The following is a 19791-nucleotide window of genomic DNA, read 5'->3' as shown; positions in this document are numbered from 1 at the left end:
TTTACCTCTAGATAAATTCAGGAATGTCTTTCAGCCCAGCTGTGCTCAGGAGTTCTTAGGAGCAGTGCACTGCTGAGAGGGGTTGAGAGGGAAGGGTTTGTGACCTAACTGGCACTTATCCATCCCATTCTTGGGTTACTTGACATCTATCTCAGTTTAACTGTGATACAGAGTAACATAATTATCCATCAGGAAAGGAGGATTGCATTGTAAGGACTGCTGTTACATCTCTGCCAGACATTAATACTCATTGCCACTGGATGTTTTCAGTCCCAAAGCAGTCCTTGAGCTGTGGGACCCCTGAGTGATTGACACAGGCATCAGTTATGCAATTCTCTTTCTGAGGGCACTGAAGTACAATGAAGCAAGAGTATTAGGCTGGAGCTCTGAGCTAGCTTAAAATGCACTGCTGGCATGGCTAACAGAACAAACTCCTCTGAGTATTTTTGGTCATACGAATATTATTGGGATTACATAGATCCAATTCCAGTAGATGGAAGCAAGTTGAAGGTTAATAAATGTAAGTATTGTAGAGCAGTAGGTGCTAATCTAGTACAGGTGAAATGTTGCATAGCTTGTCTGACTGACCTGGTTTTGTTTCCTTGCAATAGAGCCTGTGCCGGGGCATGGTTTGTATAGATGGGTGTCTGCCTTCACACTAGTTAATTACTAACACTGAAACTCTGCACTTTATCTTCCAGCATTTGAAACTCTAAGACTGCTGATACTAACTCTTATTTGGAAGTACAGATTTTTTTAAAGTTGTTTGCTCAAGGGAAATCTGATGACTTGCAAATCTGTAATTTGGGATGTTAGCTACCTGTACCCTACTGTCAACAAAGTTGGCTGAGTGAGCAGAGATATTCATAAAACTTTTGTGGTTTTGTCTTGCAACCTCAGGTTTACATTGCAACTCACAAACATTGAGAGCCTTAGTAAAAGAAATGGATGTTTCCATTAGCCAGGAACAAAAGCTGTTCTTTTATCTTTCCTCCTTTGATTTAAGGCTGCTGAATGAATAAAGTAATAATATACATTATTGTGAAAATGCTGTCCTGCTGTGGAAGCTGATTCTGCTGTGTTTTGCAGTTTATTTTCAAAGGATATGATATGAAATAGTATTCACCCCCTTCGCCTTGCTATAGCCCACACTTAGTTTTGCACAATGAAATCGCAACATCTTTTTATGGTTACTTAAAGTGACAAGTAATTTTTTTTGTCCTAATGTAACTCCGTTGGTTCAATTTTGCTGAGATGAAATGACAGGCTTTGTTCTGAGGGATGAACTGAGTGTATTGGATGGACTGACAGCAATCAAGGGAGAGCGGGAGGCGTTTGAGTCCCTTCTACTCCAGGCACTTGCTTTCCCTCCATTTCTGCCGAGGCTCTGCCTGTGGTTCTGTCCTCAGTTAAGTGACAAAGTTAAGGGGTTTATCTGTTGCTGTTTAGTTTACTGAAGACAGCTGCAACTGTTCAGATGTGGTTTCAGAGACTACAATTGCTTTCCCCAGGGTTATTACAGTGATCTGGTCTGTAAGGAAAATGTGATGGTCTTTCAGAATACTTTCATGTCTCTGTAATTAGCACAAGAAACTGCCTTTCTGACAGTAAAGACTGAACTGGCCCATGTTAGGAGCTGCTTGTCCTTTGCTTGCTTAGAGAGCAAGAATAGGAAAAGGGAGCAGAAATTTACCCTGCTCTAGGAAAGCTTTTCTGGCTGAGGGTTTATTGCCTCCAAAGTTAGAACACCACACCTTACAGAGGGTGTAAATATCCACATCCTTCCACACAGAAAATCTTGCTCTATAATGCTGTAGAGCAACATTTGGTTCTGCTGGGACCAGGCAGGCTATGAGTAGCTTCTCTAATTCTCTTAATTTTAAAGTTAGGGCAGATAATTGCCCCAAATTCCACCAGGGAAAACCCAAACTGCACCAAAAATCAGGCATCTAAGCTTTCCATTTTTTTCCTCTCCTTAATAACATTTTTTCTACCATTTGGGTTACCTGGTATATAATAAGGGTGATGTTTGTGTTACAGCACTTTCCTCCCTGGGTATTTCTCTCTACTCAGCTGCCTGTTTTCTTGAAATTCATAGAAACTCTACTTTGAGACAAAATGCTCACCTCTGTTTAATTTAAATTTGTTGAGAGTTTTATGGAAGAAATTACCCCATGTGCTTATGAGTGATCTTATCATCCTTATTTCCATTAAAAGCAGGGTAAATCAATCTCTTACTGTTTTTTTTTCCACTTATTTCTCTCCATAAAGAAGCTGAGAACACCTTTCAGGTGTTTTTATATTCTGAGGAGATGAAAACTGACATTTTGCCATGTCAGCAGTCCAGGAGGAATGGAGACTGCATCCTCTTGGTACTATTATTCTTCCTTCTCCAAATACCACTGTGAGAACACTGTGAGAACCAGTTAAAAAGAAAACACCAAGGGAAACAACCCCACAGCTGGTTAGTTTTTAACTTGAGTAAAAGCATCAGTCAAGCAATGAAAGTACTTTGTAGGTTTTCCTGTGTTTGCATAATATTTACATTCTTATATCTCCAGAAGCCACAGTTGGAATTATTGCCTTCATGTTCTTGGGATGTGCAGGTGGATTAAGTTCAGCAAGTCCTTGCCTTTTGCACTGAGAATGAAATGTGGTCATTTCTGCTCAGATAGCAACAAGCATTCCAAGTTTGTAAAAATGTAGGATACTTCCAGGATCGGAGTAACCCAATAAATATTGCTCCAGAGAGTGTCTGCTGAGTGACTGCAGTGGGACCTGAGTGTTTGTTCAGGGGCGTTGCTGGGGCAGCCCAAGTGAATCGTGCAGTTCCCGTAACCCCTGGGATGGGATTGGAGCTCCCTGATTCAATTTTGCCTGTTGGTTGTTTTTATTTAATGTAAAACAGAGACCTGAATCTCTGCACTTCCTTTCCTCCATTATGTGGCTGGTCCCTGAAGCTTTGTGAGATTGTTTGTTCCATGAAAATGCATCTAAATCCAGCTGTAAAATCGTGGTCTTGTTTTCTATTAATAATGTTGTGCAGCTCTCTCCATTTTGTATAAAAATAATTAAAAAGCTTAATTGGCCCATGAGCTAATAGGCTATTTAAAAACATGCACACACACACAAAAAAGGTAATGGTAAAATTTAGCAATAGGAAAGCTTTTTATTGATTGTTAAAATATATTATTCCACTTTTTTAAAAAAATATCCTAATTGCAGAACTTAAAACCAGGAAGTTTTGATTCAAACTCTCCCTGAGACCTAGAGTAAGTTTATACCTCAGTGAGTTCCATGAAACATATTAAATCTGCTCTTAAAAGAAGGAACTGAAATAGTTCTGATACAGAATTCTATAAATCCAAACTCTTCATTTCTGTCCCAGTGGCTTTGAACACTTTAAAACTTTGGGCTTTTCTATATATCCTGGGGTCATGACCTTGCTTTTTAGATTTTTTTTTTTTACCAGAAGTCCCCTAATTCTCCCTTGAGGAGCTGTGGTTGGCCACTATCACCCCGTTGCTTTTTTCTGTAATAAGTTGGTGAAGACCATGTCAGAATATTGGCCTTCACATGCTAATTTAACGTTCTCTGAATTAAAGGTCATTAAAACTTTCTTTAGCAGAGGAAGAATAAATAAGCTGCCCCTCCACACTGATATTTCTCAGTAGCCCAGCAAAACTCAGCTTTCTGATAAGGGTACAGCTGGGCCAGCCCCAGTTTGAGGTTTAAAAGGGGCTGGGCTAACTCCCTTAATCTCTTTGTAGCTCTGATGAACTTCTTCACAGAAGAAACATCCAATCAAACATACTGGACCTGTTTCAAAGAACATAGTGTTTTCTGTCCTTTCAGAGGAAAGATTTATTTTGTCTTGGTCAATATTTGTCTCTGGAGTCAGTGACCCTTCCTTTTCACCCCAGTGGAAGTGAGTCGCCAGCTGTGACTTCAGGGCAGAGCACCCAACCTTCCCGAGGCCTTTACCTGGGCACTGGCCACCACCACCCTGATCCCAGGAAGGAGCATTTTTGAAACAGTGACCAAATGTGCTCCTGGGGCAGGAGTGGATTCATCCCATCTCTGAGCAAGCCCATGGCTCAGGGAGTACTTCACACAGCACTGTAGCCTTCATTAAAAAGCAGCTTCCTTTACTCCCCCAGCCACTTCATACTCCCATTTCCTCATTTTGAACACATACTCTGGCACTGGGAATCCTCTTGCTTGTTCCCTAAAGAAACCACTTGGTCCTGATAAAGCAGGCAGCCTTTTGCACTGTTTTATGATGATTACAGAAGCACTGCAGCTGAACAGGGCAAGGGTCACATCCTCTTCCACTGCACTGATGTGCTGTGAGGGTCACAGACACTTTACAACAAGCTTTCCTTAGTATTTCTCTTGGTATAAAATTCTTTCAAGGCTGGAATTCCCTACCCGTGGGCATCACCCTGAAGATCCTGGGTTGTACTTTTTCCCCTAAAATCAGGATTTGGCAGTGACAGCTCAGGCTTCAGCACCACACTGCATCCTGCACTGTGACTATGTAAAAGGAACCATATCCAAATATCTACACAGCTCTAGTCACCACCATACTCACTGGATGCTTTTTCCCAATCCATCCCTCAGCCTGGGCCTTGCCCTGTTACAATAAACTGTTAGGAGGCTCTCATGACTAACAAACTGGCACTCAGATGCCTCTCCCTAAAAAAAGAAATTGAACCAATCAAGTGATACACCTTTATTAGAGACCATAAATTATATTACTGTGTTTTATATTTGCTGTGGTACTGGTGACAGGATTACTGTGTTGTGTCCACAGACTCCATTGTCATCGCCTTTTGGGTCGGACTTGCTGCCTTCGTGACGTTACTTTTTCTTATTTTACTGTGTATGTCCCGCTCCGGATCAACTCCAGTAAAGTAAGTACAACCAGACATAAAGTAAGTGCAGATCAGTGTGATAAAATAACCTGAGACTTTCACTCCCTTGAATGATCCAGCAATCACATACAACATTTATAATTGCACAGAGATGACACTCTTTATGTAATTATTGGATTGGAGTGTCTTTCGACCCACAGCCATTCACTGTTTGCATAAATCACCTGCAGAAAAAGAACTGATGAGGTTTGCAGGTGACATAACACAGCTCAAATCCATTGGTTTCTCAAGGAGCAACAACATTAAAAAAGGCAGCTTACCCAACTAAACCACAAAGCAGGAGGCAGGCTGACAACACAAGAAACATGGAAATGGACATAAAATTGCAGGATAGCAGAGGTATGTTCCCAGTAATTTACTATTCCTAAAAAAATGGCAGAAGTCTGTATACATGAAAATCTCAGTGTGTTTGTGAGACTTAAAGTATTGATTTTTAAGATTTTTTTTCACTTTTTCATCATGTTACTAAGTTAAATACTTGGCTTAAAAATATCCGTATTTATCCTTGATATGTTCAATTTTGGCCTTCAAAAGAGCTATTGTGAACAAGGCAAGTCTAGGAATGTTTTGTGGAGTGCCCAGGAATCATTAATGAAAAGCACTATTGGATGAGATTTGCTTAGACTTTTCATTTTTCTAAGCTTGAAACATACTGTAAGAAAACAATTTTAAGACTGAAGGGAGTATTCAACATCCCTCTGCACACACAAAACTTGCCCTTTTTGACTGAGTTCCATTTGGTTTTTAAGCCCCACTTCAATTACCCTTCTCCCAGTTCCAGCAACGAAACCGAATGGGGTATCTGGAAGAAATCATTACTGTAAACTTCCACCAGCCTCCCCTGTCATCCTCTTTGTTATGTCATCCATCCCTTACCCTTGGCATGACAGTCACCCGATATCTGTCTCTTTCCCTGTGATAATTCTGATACATTCACCCAACAAACACACACACACATCACTGGTCAAGGCTGGAGAACTTTTACCTTCACCATTTCTGTTCTCATCCATCTCTCTGTCACTCCCAGGGACATGCAGGGTACTGTGTGCTCTCCCAGCTTGCTCAGGGCCAGGTCAGAGGAGCCGGCTTTCAAGCCAGGTGGGTCCTATGAGCGCACTTTGTGCTTCAGGGGAATGTTGAGCAAACCCCCACCACAGGTCAGCTAGATCCCTGGGGTGTCCCTGAAGGTTACATTTTCATAGAATCACAGAAACATGGCATGAGTTTGGTGGGAAGGGACCTTAAAGCTTATCTTGTTCCACCCTCCTGCCATGGTCAGGGATACCTTCCGCTAGACCACGTTGCTCCAAGCCCTGTCCAACCTGCCCTGTCCAACCCCAACACTTCCAGGGATGGGGCAGCAACAGCTTCTCTGGGTAACCTATGCTAGGTCCTCACCACCCTCACAGAGAGGAATTTCTTCCCAATATCCCATCTAACCCTGCCCTCTGGCAGTGGGAAGCCATTACCCCTTGTTCTGTCCCTCTAGACCCTTGTCCAAAGTCCCTCTTCAGCTCTCTTGGAGCCCCTTTAGGCACTGGAAAGGGCTGTAAGGTCTCCCTGGAGCCTTCTCTTCTCCAGGCTGAAACCCCCAGCTCTCCCAGCCTGTCTCCTGAGCAGAGCTGCTCCAGCCCTCAGAGCATCTCCATGGCCTCCTCTGGGCTGTCTCCAGCAGCTCCATGTCTTTTTTGTGTTGTAGTCCCCATACCTGGAGCTGGGGTCTCACCTGAGTGGAGCGGAAAGGGAGAATCCCTTCCCTCATCCTGCTGGTCTTGCCTCTTTGGATGCAATTTTTGCATCTCTTCCACTGCTATGCAACACCAAGGTCTCCTCTTTTGGCAGGGGCACACCACCCTCCACAGCAGAGTCTGCTGGTTTTAACCTGCATCTCCACACAGAAAACAAGCCAGTGTCAAAATGTCTTCCAAAAGGCCTATATCTACTTGTGCCACAGCTTAATCCTTGGTTAGAGACACTGAGAGGTCCTGGATCCGACTCCGTGATCTGATTGCACTACAGATTGCTCTGCAATACCAAAGAATTTGGTGCTAAGTCTTATTGGGTGAGTTTGAGATGCAAGAGGGGAGGAGGTTGTGGAATCCATGTCCCAGTCCCCTTTGTCACCATTACATTATCTCACAGAAATAAGACAAAAGGTCTGGGGCATGGGACCAATGATTTCAAAACCCACTAGCATGCCAAGGCAACTGATGATCACACTGCTGGGATCCAGAGCCAGTATTAACACTTGCTTCAGTGGTGTTTCTTACCATCCAAAATGATGCAGAAAAGTGAGGGTTAGTGGCTGGAGACAGTTCCTGACTAAGGTTGGACCTTCACACAGTGGGAGGGGGACAGGGCAAGTTCCTTCCTGGACCTCTCCAGAGGAACACTGGTCTCCCATGCATTTCATTGGAGGCTATACATTCCTGGCAGCCGTGCACAACCCAAATTTTCTGGCTGTCCAGAAAATGTGTAATGTTGGAAAAACATTACAGTTTAATGTTGGAAAAAAACCCACATAATGTTGGGTGTAATGTTGGAAAAAACCCCACGAGTTGGGTGCCCAGAGAGTTGGAAGATCTCTCTATCTCATCCCTTGTGCCAGCCTCTTGCTCTCAGAGAGGTTCACTCCAGGGCCCCTGGGCTCCCTGGCAGCATGAGCTCTGCTGGCTCCACACAGATCTCCTGCAGTAAGAAACTCTACTCAGTGTTTAGATGTGGTGCCTCGTCACCCTCACAGTAATCACGGATATGAAGCTGCCTTTATCTTTCAAATCATGCTTCCCTCAAAAAATGACATCAGACATTTTTCACTGTACTTGGCTTTCTCTAGATCTGCACTGCCTGGAATTAGCTTTTCTGCCCTTTGAATCACTATTTCAGTTGTATCTTATCTCAGATTTAATTCTGTGTTTTTGTCTTGGCCGAGGTCAGTCACAGCACTGCCTTAGAGTACTCTGAGTACTGGGACTCTGGAACTCTTCCAGCCTCCTCCAACCTCCCTGCTGTCCCAGGGATGGCTAATGATTAACAGACCCTGCCAGAGTTCTCCTCAGACAGTCCCTAGGTCTCTGAGATGCAAGTTTTCCAGCTGATTTTAAAACATGGATAGCTAGCTGATGGTATTTAGCTACTTAATGGACTGGAAAGGAAACATCCTGTTTTGGTAAGAGTTTTTTTGTCTTGCTTCTGTCAAAGAGAGAGAAGAGAAAGTAATAGAATACACCGGCAGCATAACAAAGAAACTCCCAAACCTGTGATGGGCCTGTTGCTGAGACTTTGGGGTTTTGTTTCTGCTTTTTGAATTACCATTAAGCAAAATCTCTCTTGGGCTAGTCTTGTCAGGCACAGATATTTTAAGCTTTCATTTGCAAGTAATATAAATTTGTGGTTATAAAGTTTATATTTCACTTTCTCCCATTTGCTTGATCTTGCTTTTTAGATTTTGGTTATTAGCTTTATGTAGCCAATGAAACACTTGCTTTTAGTCCAAGATATCTTCTTTCTCCCTTCTGATGGCTCCAGGGCATTAATAAGGCTTTTCAAAAATTTTCCATTGTCACTTTCGGGTTACATTTTTCTTCCCAGTGTAATTTTCCTCACCACCTTTGAATGCCTAAGGATACAGTAGTAGTTGAGATCTTGTCTTCAGCCCTGTTAACTAGAACTTACTGCTTCTAGGCCAGGACTCATCTGCTATTTACTTTTTAAGGGTGAAGTTTGGGAAACTGCTGGCAAGAAGGCTCAGGGAGGAGAGGAGGCAGGTGCACTCTGCTGTTCTCATATCACCCCTTCCACCCCACCACTTTTTCTGGCAGAACCACACGTCTTTGAGTTGTTGTTGTTTGTACACTGGAAATTTCCTGCTACTTGAGTCCTATCTGTTCTTTTCTAGGTCTGTCCCATTTCCTTGGTCAGTTCCCCACCAGCCCTTAGAGCGGTGTCTTGTTTTTTTCCCAACCCCAGTATCAGGCAATCCTTCCCAAATATCTCACATCCCTCTTGTTCTTGCCCCCAGTGACACCGATTCACAGTCTCAGGAAGCTCTTATCCCTCTTCACTTTCCCAGAAGCAGCAGTGACAGTTCCCTTCACCCTTGGTACAGAGCAAGTCACAGCAAAGTTTCTACTTTCCTCTTTAAAAATCTCACTAAAGGACCAAATTAAGGGCTGGACCGAAGGTCCCATCTTGAGGGAGAGAGGGGAGACACCTCATACCTTTCCTGTTGGTCATACTCCATTTCCAGGCAAGGACATGGTTCTCATGGTGGATGAAGAAGGCTGAAGTCCAAGAGCTTCTCTCATGCTGGATTCAATGTCTTCTGTGTTAGAAGCAGCATCTTCTTTATTTCTTAAAACTTGATGTACTTTCTGTTGAAACTGAGACTGTCTCTCTTCCAAACACATCCCTGATAGCTGTACTTTTTTCTGTCCACACATTCCAGACAAGTGATTGTAGGGAGCCAGATGGAAGAAAGCAGTTCCAATGGGGAACAGCCTCACTGTGATGACCTCAGGAGCCCATACTCAGATGTGGTTGCTACTTAAACACCTATCTCCCTTTTGGATGAAATGGGCATTCCTGGAAGGATCTGAGCCTGAGGTAAAACTGGAAGAGGTCAAACCAACCCAGCAGCACAGTTCCCATGGCTGCAGAGAAAAGCTCAGTGCTGTGACTGCCTTTTAATCACCTGGATTCAGGAGAAAAAGGACAATGTCTTTCAACAAAGAACAAACCTGAAAAACCCTGGATGCATAAGAGGAGGCCATATTTGAGTAAAATGGCTCAGCACTTGCCCCAAGAATGGAACATATCCTTTATTTACTTTTGCAAAAAAATACTTGGTTACTTAAAATTTATTAAAATACTGTCTATCTAGAAGAGCCTTTAAAAAGCAAATGGCATGTGGTGGTTTGCACTAATTATCTCAAGGGAATGTCTTCCTGAATAAAAAGTTACTTTACTTGCTACCTGGAAATACAGTTTTGCTACCAACAACCAATTGCTTTTTGCTTCCCTTTTGAAATGGTCAATGGTAAAGAAACTGTCAGTGTTGAACAATCTTGAAATGGTATCTGCCAGTTACCAAGGTCTTGGAAAAAGGGAATATGTGTCATAAATCAAGAGAATGTATTTTATATCAAAGGAAAATGCTGGCAAAACCACCAAATCAACACTACGTTTCTGCACGAGGTTGATGAATAGTTTGACAGAACTGCTGAGGGTCACGGCAGTGTTTCAGTGACGTGGAGGGCATGGGTCCAGGTCAGCTGGAGCAGAGTCAGAAGAGACACACACATTACCTCTCTCTTCAGTGGCCTTGGCTCTTCCCAGCTCTCCTCCCCACCAAACCCAGGCAGAACTGGAGAGGCTGAGGTGCCCTCAGAGCTCCAGGAAGCACAAAGCTGGTCTGCAGAGTCAGGCTGAGGAAGGCAGCGAGGGCTGGAAGAGAGGTAAAGCTGCACAGCAAGTTCCTGGGCTGAGTACAACACAAAACTTATTTGAAACTTGAGGAGAAGCATAGAAATTCCACATTCCCAAGTAGGCAGCAAAAACTCCTCCAGAGAAGCACTGCCAGAGCAGCCTCATGTGGGAGTGTGGGCCAGGATGATGCCAGGGTGGGTGGGTTGGGCTGCATTATCAAAGCCTTGAACACAAGAGACAGACCAAACCTGCCAGGCAGATGTTTGTATTGCTGGTCTGTTTTTTAAATCTTCAGATTTGTTTAGCCCCAGAGATAAGACACTGCTGCAGTTTGCTTTGTGAGCAAACTGACTGTGAGTGGTGCTGGGCTCAGAAACCCACCCACGTGTGAAGGCTGCTGGGTGGTTTTCCACACTGAGCGTGGAGAAAGAGGAAAGGCTGCAGAAACTGATGGTGCAGCATGGACAGAGGTATCAGAGCCAAGTGTTTCCATTAGCCAACTCAGATGGCCACAACAGCCTCCCCCTCCTCTCAGGGCCCCCTCACCCTTTGCCAGAGCTGAGGGAGTTCTCACAGGAGACAAGAATCCACTCCCTTGCTGGCACAAGTTCTCCCACTGCAAATTGGGAATTACTTGCAATAGTAAGTCCACTGCAGTCACACAGCGTCATCAAAGACACTCTGAAGAAAACCTGACCATCCAGACCCATTTTCCTCCTAAGGATGCAACTTCAACCATTCCTGCCCCACCTGTATGCTCTCAGCTGGAACCTCTCTCCTGACCAGTTCTGCATGGCCTGCCTGCTCCAGTATCCTCCTCCCTGACTCAGGACAGACTTGTATCACCCTGTTTTTTAAGATCCTCCACTCCACAAGAGGATTTCAAGGGGATTTCTGGAAGATGTGGATACTCTCATTCATGACAACAGGTGTTCTTCCATGGGTTGCACTGGAACATGGCTCGGAGCACATAACCACTAAAAAAGACCTTTTTTATTTTTTAACTTTCAAATTACCTGGAAATACAGTATGAAGTATATAAACAATAATAAATAATATACAAAACACAACCCTGGCTTATAGCACCCAACTTGGGGGCAGGGGAGGGGGGGAGCAATGCATTTGCTCCCATGACATTCCATATGTACCCATTTCAAAGCTTCCCAGTGCTTTGCTTTCCACAGGGAGCACTTTATTTCCCCTGCCCTCAGAGTCCTCCATTAGAATCAGAGAATCATGAAATTGTTTAGGCTGGAAAAGCCCTCTAAGATCAAATCCAACTGTTCCCCAGCACTGCCAAGGCCACCACTAACCTACGTCCCCAAGTGCCACATTCACACTGTGATCCCTCCTTATCCTTGGGTTGGTGGAATGGTCTTACCTCATTTCTTTAATTATCTCAACATATCATATTATAAACCACTGCGGGGTGTGCTAAGGCCCTCAAGACAACCAAAAAATCCCTTCCCTTTGTGTCATGGGTATTTTCTTTGACAGTTAGGTGAAATGGAAAGACATCTTTTGTTTTGGAACTCTTTGGTTTCACTGTGCCTGTTTGTTTTTTGTAAGCAAGGAAAACAAGGGTTTTTTTTCTTCATACAGATTTCCTGATGTCAGCCCCCTGAAACAAAATGTAGCCTCCAAGGGGCTTTCAGTTTTAAGAAATATTATTTTTAACTCAAGTCCTGATACAGAGCTGACAGCTTCTTTAGGACAAGAATATTCAAATGTAAAAGCAATCTCATTACTTGTGTCTCACGTTTTTTATTTAAAAACCACAACAAATTCAATACACATCACAAGGAATGCGCAGTTCTGATTTTTCCCTCTACAGAATTTGTACAAAGGACCTGGGCACAGCATGTAGTTGTGAGACAATTTACTAAATCCTGGTTTACATTTCAAAGCTTCAGGTCCTGCGTGTTTGCAGATCTGGACTGTTGTGTTCACCTGCCCTCCAGGCCCCATTCCAGAACTATCTATCAGATTTCACAGAGAATTCCCACTAAAACCCACAAATGATCAATTAGCAGCAAATCCCTTGGGGTTTAGTTCCATCTCTCACCAGTTCCAAGTGAAGAGAAGATGGGCCTTTGCTGCAAGTTCCAGTAGCCATGATGGTCAGGGCTTTTTTTAATTTAAGAAAAAACAAGGATAATAAAAATAGACCAGCTCTGATATAAATGCTTTCAAAAGCCATATAATTTAAAACCAAGAAGAATCACAGACCACCATGATTCCAGTGTTCAGTCTTTTATTCACACTGGTTTTGGTATGAAATAAACTGGGTTCTTCAAGAAATAGTAAATCATCACAGCTAAACCTCCAGCTCCTCCTTCTTTGCACTTACACCACATTGTGGGACATTCTGCAGCCTTTTTTCCCCATTTTATATTGGAGAGAGGACAGACTTTAATGACACAGGGACTGGAACTGTATCTGGACACAAATCCAGAGTGCAGGAAACAGTCTTTTTGGTTCTTCATAAAGTTAAAAATGCCTTAATAAAAATTATATAAATGTTGTGTTCCCATACTGTTCAAGAAAAGGGAAATTGGAACTTTAATGTCCCACTGAGAGACAATGAATACAATTTTCCCCCATTGGAACTTTAATGTCCCACTGAGAGACAATGAATACAATTTTCCCCCTCTGAGTTTGCTCAGTAAACAATAATAAAATACTGATTTTTATGACCAAACCAGTTAGGTCTGTATGGGGACAGCTCAGGAGGGTTTCACGGCTCACAGCAATGATAGCAGAGCACAGAACATTAAAGATTAAGAGTCAGTTCCCTGAATTAATGCCCTGATGTTGCCAAGTAAAGGGTTTTGCAAAGAGACATAATAGTTTCTTCTCCTTGTTCCTGAGTTTCCAAGTCATCACTGTTTATTTCACCATCTGCACTAGTGCAGATCAATCTGACATGAGTTATTAACATATCTGGCTCCTTTGCTCCAAGCCACATGTCCTTGATGTAAACGGATGTCAGGAATACACAAACAGCTGTGGAAGACAAATTAAGAGAAATCAGATACTTCCACACAGTAATATCAAACCATTTACCTCCAGACTTATGGTTTAAAATAGTTTCCTGTTTCCCTAGATGGAAAATCTGGGGGGGGGTTTCCCATGCAAAGCCAATGACTCCCCTCACACGAAGGAAACAAACCAGTTTCCTGTCAGCTTCCTTAAATAAAACAGTTTGAAATCTGTCAGTTGCTAACACTGACCAGTACATGGATCAGCACCCATGACCACATGGACTTGTTTGTTGCAGACTGTTTTTCCCCTTGGAATGGTATTTTTTGAACCGAACTCCATTCTAGTCCTCGAAAGGGAAGTTTCTTTGTGGAAATATGAGTGCTGTACTGTCAGAAAGCCCCACAAGTGTGACCCTTCTCTGTGTTGCCCGCCCTGAGTTCATCCCATCACATATACAGCTTCTACCTTGGAAGGTTATGAGCTCCAGTGGACGTGGGCAAACTTCAAAATGGTCTGTTGAATTAAAAAAACCCATGGAACTCCCTACTTCCTCCCATTACTGCCTTGTAACAAGAGAGATAAGGAAGAGACAAGTTACCTTTCTTGTTCTCATCCTCTTCTGTCGTGGCTGAGAGGCACAAGGATTTCACAAGCTCATGGAAGCTGTTGGCCAGGCCCTGAGCATCCATGAGCTGAAGCATGATGGAGCTGAGCACAGGGAGCTCTTTGGAGAGCTGAGCCTCACAGACCCGGGTGTAGAACTTGAAGAGGTTCTTCCTCAGTGTCTCATCCCTAAGCATATCCTGCATGGCCGCTGGCTGTGGCACGACACAACCCTGGAGCCAGCGCAGCATCAGTGACACGTTCTGCTCACTGAGGCTGTACTCCACCATGGACTTCACCAGCCATTTCGTGACCGTGAGAGTGGATGCACAGGTGAGACTGACTGAGTCATCCCCGAGGTCATTGGGCCTGAGGGGCTCCCCTCCCTGTTTGGAAGGTGGCGCTGGGAAAACAGGCTCCCAGTGGGCAAATATGGAATTCAGATGGTCTCTGCATTTCTCCAGCTCTGACACTTCCAGGTCTGCAGCAGTGTCATCTTCTTCTACCCCGTTCTTTTTCCGAATGTGACGATATGCACGAGAAGAGGCTTGGGGCTTGTTCTTGTCTTTAATATTTTCTGTAAGAAGAAAACCACCAAAAGAAATATCAGATACTCTAAAGTTATCTATGTACTTTTCTGGTACAAAATTATGCAAGAAAGGTGGTCTCCTGTGTTGATTCAGTAGCTAAAAGGGTAAGTACCAGCCTCGTTTTGCTGCCTCATGGAGCCTGTGCCATTCAAATGGGCTCTGGGCAGCTCCCAAGGACTCCAGGCTGGAACACTGCTCTGAACAGGATCACCCAGCCTAGAGGTGAGAGAAGCCCTCAAGGCTTGGAGCAACACCTTGTGTTTTAAACCCACACATACAATAAGTTACAGATGTCACTACAACAACTCTCTTTGTGTCTTTCTGAGGAGTTTCAAAGGGTGTGAAAAACTTCAGAAAAACTGAAGCTTTTACAGTGTCCCTTAAATATGTGATACTTTCATAATTAAACTGATACAGAACATTTAAATAAACCTATAGAAGCATTAATGTGCACCAAGAGCAGTTGTAGCTGCAGGAAACCAGCGTTGTTTTAACACCTCTCACCACCAAGTTCCTTGGACATTTTATTCACAGAGATCACAAGAAAAGTCACACAAGTCTAGACATATTTTTCCTTCCTTCAAACACTGAAAAGATAACTATTTAATTTTCCCTTGCTTTATTTTTACCCATGTATCACTTTCAGATCCCCCAACTACACTGAGAACAATTCAAACCTTTGAGCACGAAGCCTCCAGGCACTGCTTTTTCTTTTGAGATTTAAGAATACAGTTTCTCAAACCCTGATACCAGATTTGCAATTAAGTTTCATTTTAAAGCTCTTTCCCTTTTTAAAACTGTGTTTCTCCAAAGCTTCCAAATTGTGTTAAAGTTAGAAATCGCTGCAAGGAAGACCTGAAAAATGGCTTTCCATTTCCCTTCCTCCTCCACCAAGCCATATCAGATCACCCAAGTAAAGTTATTAACACTATTTCCTGGGAAGTTTGCCTCACTTATACAGTTGGTTTGTAACAGCCTCAACAAAGTCTTCCTTCTCTGAAATATTTTAGCACTTACTGAGCAATTCTTTGATTTGGTATTTCTGAGCAAGGGCCTGCAGGTCCTCCTGCAGCTGCAAGTCTTTGTCGATAAGGCTCCACTTGTGCAGCAGCAGCAGCACCTCCCTGTTGGAGAGGACACCCTCATTCACCGTGAAACGCCTCATCTCCCTGAAGGCCTCAACAACCTCAGCACGATATTCCAGCACAGAACTGAGGGTGCTGAAGAACTGAGTCAGCTTGGCCAGATCGAGATTAGTCCTATGAACAGAAAACACAAGTGCCATGTATTTTTCTGTGTGCTAATCAATAAAATAAGTACAAGGTTTTTTCCCCTTACAGTCCATATGGTCAGGAATTAAGGATGCAGAACTTAACAGCAACTGTGCATCAAATGTTACTTTATTCCCCGTGTCATCAAACAGTTAAACCTTCCTGTCAAAGAAATCTATCCAAATTCAGTACTCAACTTCCAAACAGAAGGTGAAAAAAAGCATGGAACTACCAGAGATCAAGACATTTTTCAAAGGGTAGAGAGGACGAGATGCAAACCGATTAAAAACAAAACCAAAGGACTTACCGAATGTGTTTGATTAACGTGATCAAAACATACAGAAATTCATTTACAAGCTGAATAGGAAGAAATTTCCTGCTCTCCTGGGATTGATTCTTTCTTTCTCTCTTGTCTCCTAAATTTGTTAGCCACAGAGTATGGAGTAAGGAAATAATTTTATTTATCACCTTGTTTTCCAGAAACCTGAAAAACAAAAGAAAACCCATTTGGAAGGCAGAGCCTGACCAGGAACTGGTCCATCACCTACAGGGGGGACCATATTCTTGTGCACTTTTGGTGCTAAGCCTTGCATGAACCTGTCAGGGCACTCTGTGCAGAAGAGATTTTGTGTGTGTGTGTGCCCACGTCTGTGAAGGAGAGGCAAGGGGAAGAGGAAGGAGCAAGAGGAAAAATGTTCTAGACAGCTCAAATCCATTACTGTGCCAGTCACTGTGCAGCAGTCCTATGACAGGATGTGAATTGTGGGCATTTGAAATTTAAAAGTTACACACACTAAAACAAGGCACTGTTTTGCTATGTTTTTCAAGGAAGTGTTCTCAAAAACACAAAGCCCCCTCCATCATCCCTCCCTTCCACAACCTGAAAGCATCTTGTTTCCATTTTCAGAAACACAAGGGACATTTCAGAGTTCAGCAAGTTCTGCCAGAACAGCCCTTGGTGCCGAACATCACCAGCCCCAACCGTCTCCATCTGTCACCTTGGTTTTCATACTCAGTCACAAAATTATGCTACTGGGGACAGTAGAATTGTTCTCATTTCTCTAGTGTTTCCCTAGTTACCTTTTCTCTAAGATGTGCAGGATCCAGGTTAGGAGGCTGTGATCCTGTATCAGCTCATAAGCAGCTCTGGTGACACGAGCAGCACTTTGCAGTATCTCCAGAATACGACTCTGAAACAGAAAATGTAACTTGTTCTTTCACAAATTCAGAAACGGTCAGGATCTAATTATAAAACTTTTAGAAGGGCATAATTAGTAATTGGACTGGTATCTGATCAGCTTCAAGGTAAAATGTATCACCAACATCACCTGTTCTCAGCAACACCGGGGAAGAAAAGACTTCTTACTTTCAAGGCTTCATACCACAGGTATGAAGTCTTACAAGAAGTCTTAAAGTAGCAGGACAATTTTATATTTTTGCCCAAGATTTCCATATCTGAGGTACTTTTAACAGACTGGATTTCTCAGGGTGGATGCTCACAAACCTGAGAGCTTCTGGAATGTGAGCTTCCTTCCTACTGCAGCACTGCACAGGTAACAAACATGCTGGTTAGGGAATACAGAGACCTAAAAAAGCAAAGGCTCTGAATGTAGGAGCAAAGTTGTGGTACACAAGTGAGGATCCATGATGGCAGGGAGCTGTTCCAGTTTCAGTGGATAAGGATGTGACTCCACTTTCTATATAAGCAATCATTTCCCCCTCCACACATACACAAAATCAACAAGGAACAGATTTTCTAGAGCGCAAGGGAAAAGTCAGCTGCTCCTTTCTGCTTTGTACTGGTTTGAGATCTGCAAGTCATGAAAACTTCTGGGGTTTGGGGGTTTTTGGTGGGCATCTTTTAAAAAAAATTCTTACCTGGGAGCCCTCATCACACAAAGGACTGTTGAAAAAGGAAAGAATGACCTGGAAGATCCTCTGGTAGTCATAAAGCTCATAGCAATGTTTGTCACGCAGCCCTTCCCCAAGAAATCTGAGGATCCACTCACGCTCTGTTTTGTACTAGAAATCATAAAGAAAAATATCCCCATAAGACATTTCCAAACAATACCTGCTCCTAAGAGCACAAACCCCTGATTCCCTGGGAGTGCCAGCTCAAGGCTTACCGCAGCTTGTTCTCCATTTCCATCCCTATCAAATTTAATCACTAACATCCATCAGGAACAGTCAGTCTGCAGCCCAAATATGCACTGAAAATGGAACCTTAAAAGTTTCTGTTCCTAAAATACTTCATTTGAATTCAGTGTTAATAATCTAAACTCGAAGATGAATGTAAGCTAGCTAGGGTAGAATTTTCTGTTTAGTGTGCTCACAGAGAACACACAGCACAACTAATTATTTCACTGTTTGTTACTATTAAGAAAACAACAAAGAAACAGGGAAATAACTTTAATTCCAACATGAAACAAGGCAAAGATGCCTCTAATTAACTGCCTATGGGAGAAGGAGATATCGTTGTATTTTAATGGCTTTTTTGTATTATTCTCTGAGGTATTATTGGATACCTACGATGTGATTACCTCAAAATCAAAACTGTAGAAAAGCTGGAAAAATCCTGGAACTTTCTTCAGGTCCAAATACTGGTGTGACAGAAGGAATCTGTTTACCTTTATATACATGTGCTCCTCTGTGAAAAGAAATAACTGTCATTGTGGAGGAGGAACACATTCCCAATACACAACCACGGAGAACAGTAAATGGCAGCTGTACTGTGCAATGTTCCAGCTGTGAGAACAGCCCAGGAACTGCAGGAGGCCTCATTATATTGCTGGCCATCCCTTCTCTTCTCTCCTCCAAAACGAAAAGCTCAGAGTGAATGAGCACAAAGCAGGTGAGAAGATAAATATGCACCATGACTCTGATTTCACCAAATCCAACAGTACTGCATTGACAGAACAGAAATCTGCAGCAAAGCAAGAGGCAAAACCTCTACACACTTCAAGCCTAATTTTTTAACCTACAGACAAGACATGTCCCCCATGAGCAGTGAAACAAGTTGCCCTGAGGGACTATGCAGTCATCAGCCCTGGAGGTTTTCTAGGATCAGTCTAGAGGTCTGAAGGTTTTCTAGGACAAAGACCCAGCGAAGCGCTCTGCCCTCACAGCTGCTCTGGGCAGAAGGTTGGGCTGGAGACCTCATAAGGTCCTTTCCAGACTGCCCTGCTCCCTGAGGCCATGACTCCTTTGCAACAGTGACTTAATGTTGATTCAGCATCCAAGGAAAAGAGAACACTCGGGCCAATCTACTCTGATCGGCTGAGCAGGACCCTCACACTCATCCTCTGCTCACCTCCACCCCAAAATTATGAGGAGGTGGTGGCCTCACCACCATCAGACTGGTTTTGTACACAAATCCAAATAGCACTTCCCATTGCTCCAGGAAGGCAGCTTACACAACACTGAAAGCTTTTCTGTGAAACCCAGGAATGCAGGATCATGGTTCCCACCAGTGTCACAGCCCTCCCCTCTTCCAGACATGCACAGGGACTCGCCCCAGGAGTGACATGCACAGGAGGCTACAGTACCTGGCTTCAGGATCTGCTGTGCCACACGAGCAATGTAGAGGGTCAGGGAGAAGGTGAACCTGAGGTTGGGCTGCCTGATTCCATTCTGCACAGTATCCAAGAGATACAGCAACTGCAAGAGCCCAGAAGAGAAAAGCCTGAACCATAAACTGAACAAATATAATAGGAGCATGAACACATAAGTCAGCTTTCAGGATATTTCATAGGTTGTAACTCAAATATCAATTCCATCAGGATTTCCATTCCTACAAACAAAATTTCTAAGAATGTCTAAAACACATTTCCCCACTTTTTCTGTCTATTGATTATAACAGGAGGAAACATAAAGCAATAGAGGAGAAACAATGGAAAAGAGGATAAAAAGCTGCTTTTAGCTCTTTCACCATGTGCATGTACATGGATGAGCAAAGGAGTGTCCATGACCTTCAAGGTC

The 19791-nt window shown here is 43.2% G+C and overlaps 2 protein-coding genes across 5 annotated transcripts in view; one reads left to right on the top strand and one right to left on the bottom strand.

Moving 5' to 3' along the window:
• Positions 1 to 330: 330 nt before the first annotated feature.
• On the top strand, positions 331 to 11434 carry MRAP (melanocortin 2 receptor accessory protein). Of its 4 annotated transcripts, none has more exons than XM_027648688.1 (3): positions 331 to 520; positions 4817 to 4916; positions 9385 to 9938. In XM_027648688.1, exons 1-3 carry the CDS (start codon positions 415 to 417, stop codon positions 9485 to 9487), a joined length of 309 nt encoding a protein of 102 aa, XP_027504489.1. In that variant the 5' UTR covers positions 331 to 414; the 3' UTR covers positions 9488 to 9938. The 4 variants fall into 4 exon arrangements, 1 of the variants encoding a protein (XP_027504489.1); XR_003528539.1 differs by lacking the exons at positions 331 to 520; positions 4817 to 4916 and adding exons at positions 1472 to 1482; positions 7987 to 8106; XR_003528541.1 differs by lacking the exons at positions 331 to 520; positions 4817 to 4916 and adding exons at positions 7876 to 8106; positions 11151 to 11434 and having other exon boundaries at positions 9385 to 10393.
• A 1546-nt stretch (positions 11435 to 12980) lies between these two features.
• The window catches only part of URB1 (URB1 ribosome biogenesis homolog), a 40696-nt gene continuing 33885 nt past the window's right edge, over positions 12981 to 19791 (bottom strand). The window contains exons 32-39 of the mRNA XM_027648687.1: positions 19359 to 19470; positions 18354 to 18460; positions 17692 to 17835; positions 16894 to 17003; positions 16121 to 16297; positions 15560 to 15801; positions 13948 to 14529; positions 12981 to 13370 (exon numbers count right to left, since the gene is read on the bottom strand). Of these exons, the coding sequence (XP_027504488.1) occupies positions 13165 to 13370; positions 13948 to 14529; positions 15560 to 15801; positions 16121 to 16297; positions 16894 to 17003; positions 17692 to 17835; positions 18354 to 18460; positions 19359 to 19470 (1680 nt within the window). The 3' untranslated portion in view covers positions 12981 to 13164. The remainder of the gene's footprint in view (positions 13371 to 13947; positions 14530 to 15559; positions 15802 to 16120; positions 16298 to 16893; positions 17004 to 17691; positions 17836 to 18353; positions 18461 to 19358; positions 19471 to 19791) is intronic.

Source organism: Corapipo altera, unplaced genomic scaffold, assembly GCF_003945725.1.
Source record: "Corapipo altera isolate COAL_440 unplaced genomic scaffold, ASM394572v1 58, whole genome shotgun sequence".
NCBI lineage: Eukaryota > Metazoa > Chordata > Aves > Passeriformes > Pipridae > Corapipo > Corapipo altera.
Note: the sequence above shows the minus strand (reverse complement) of the source record. Positions and strands in the feature narration are given on the sequence as shown.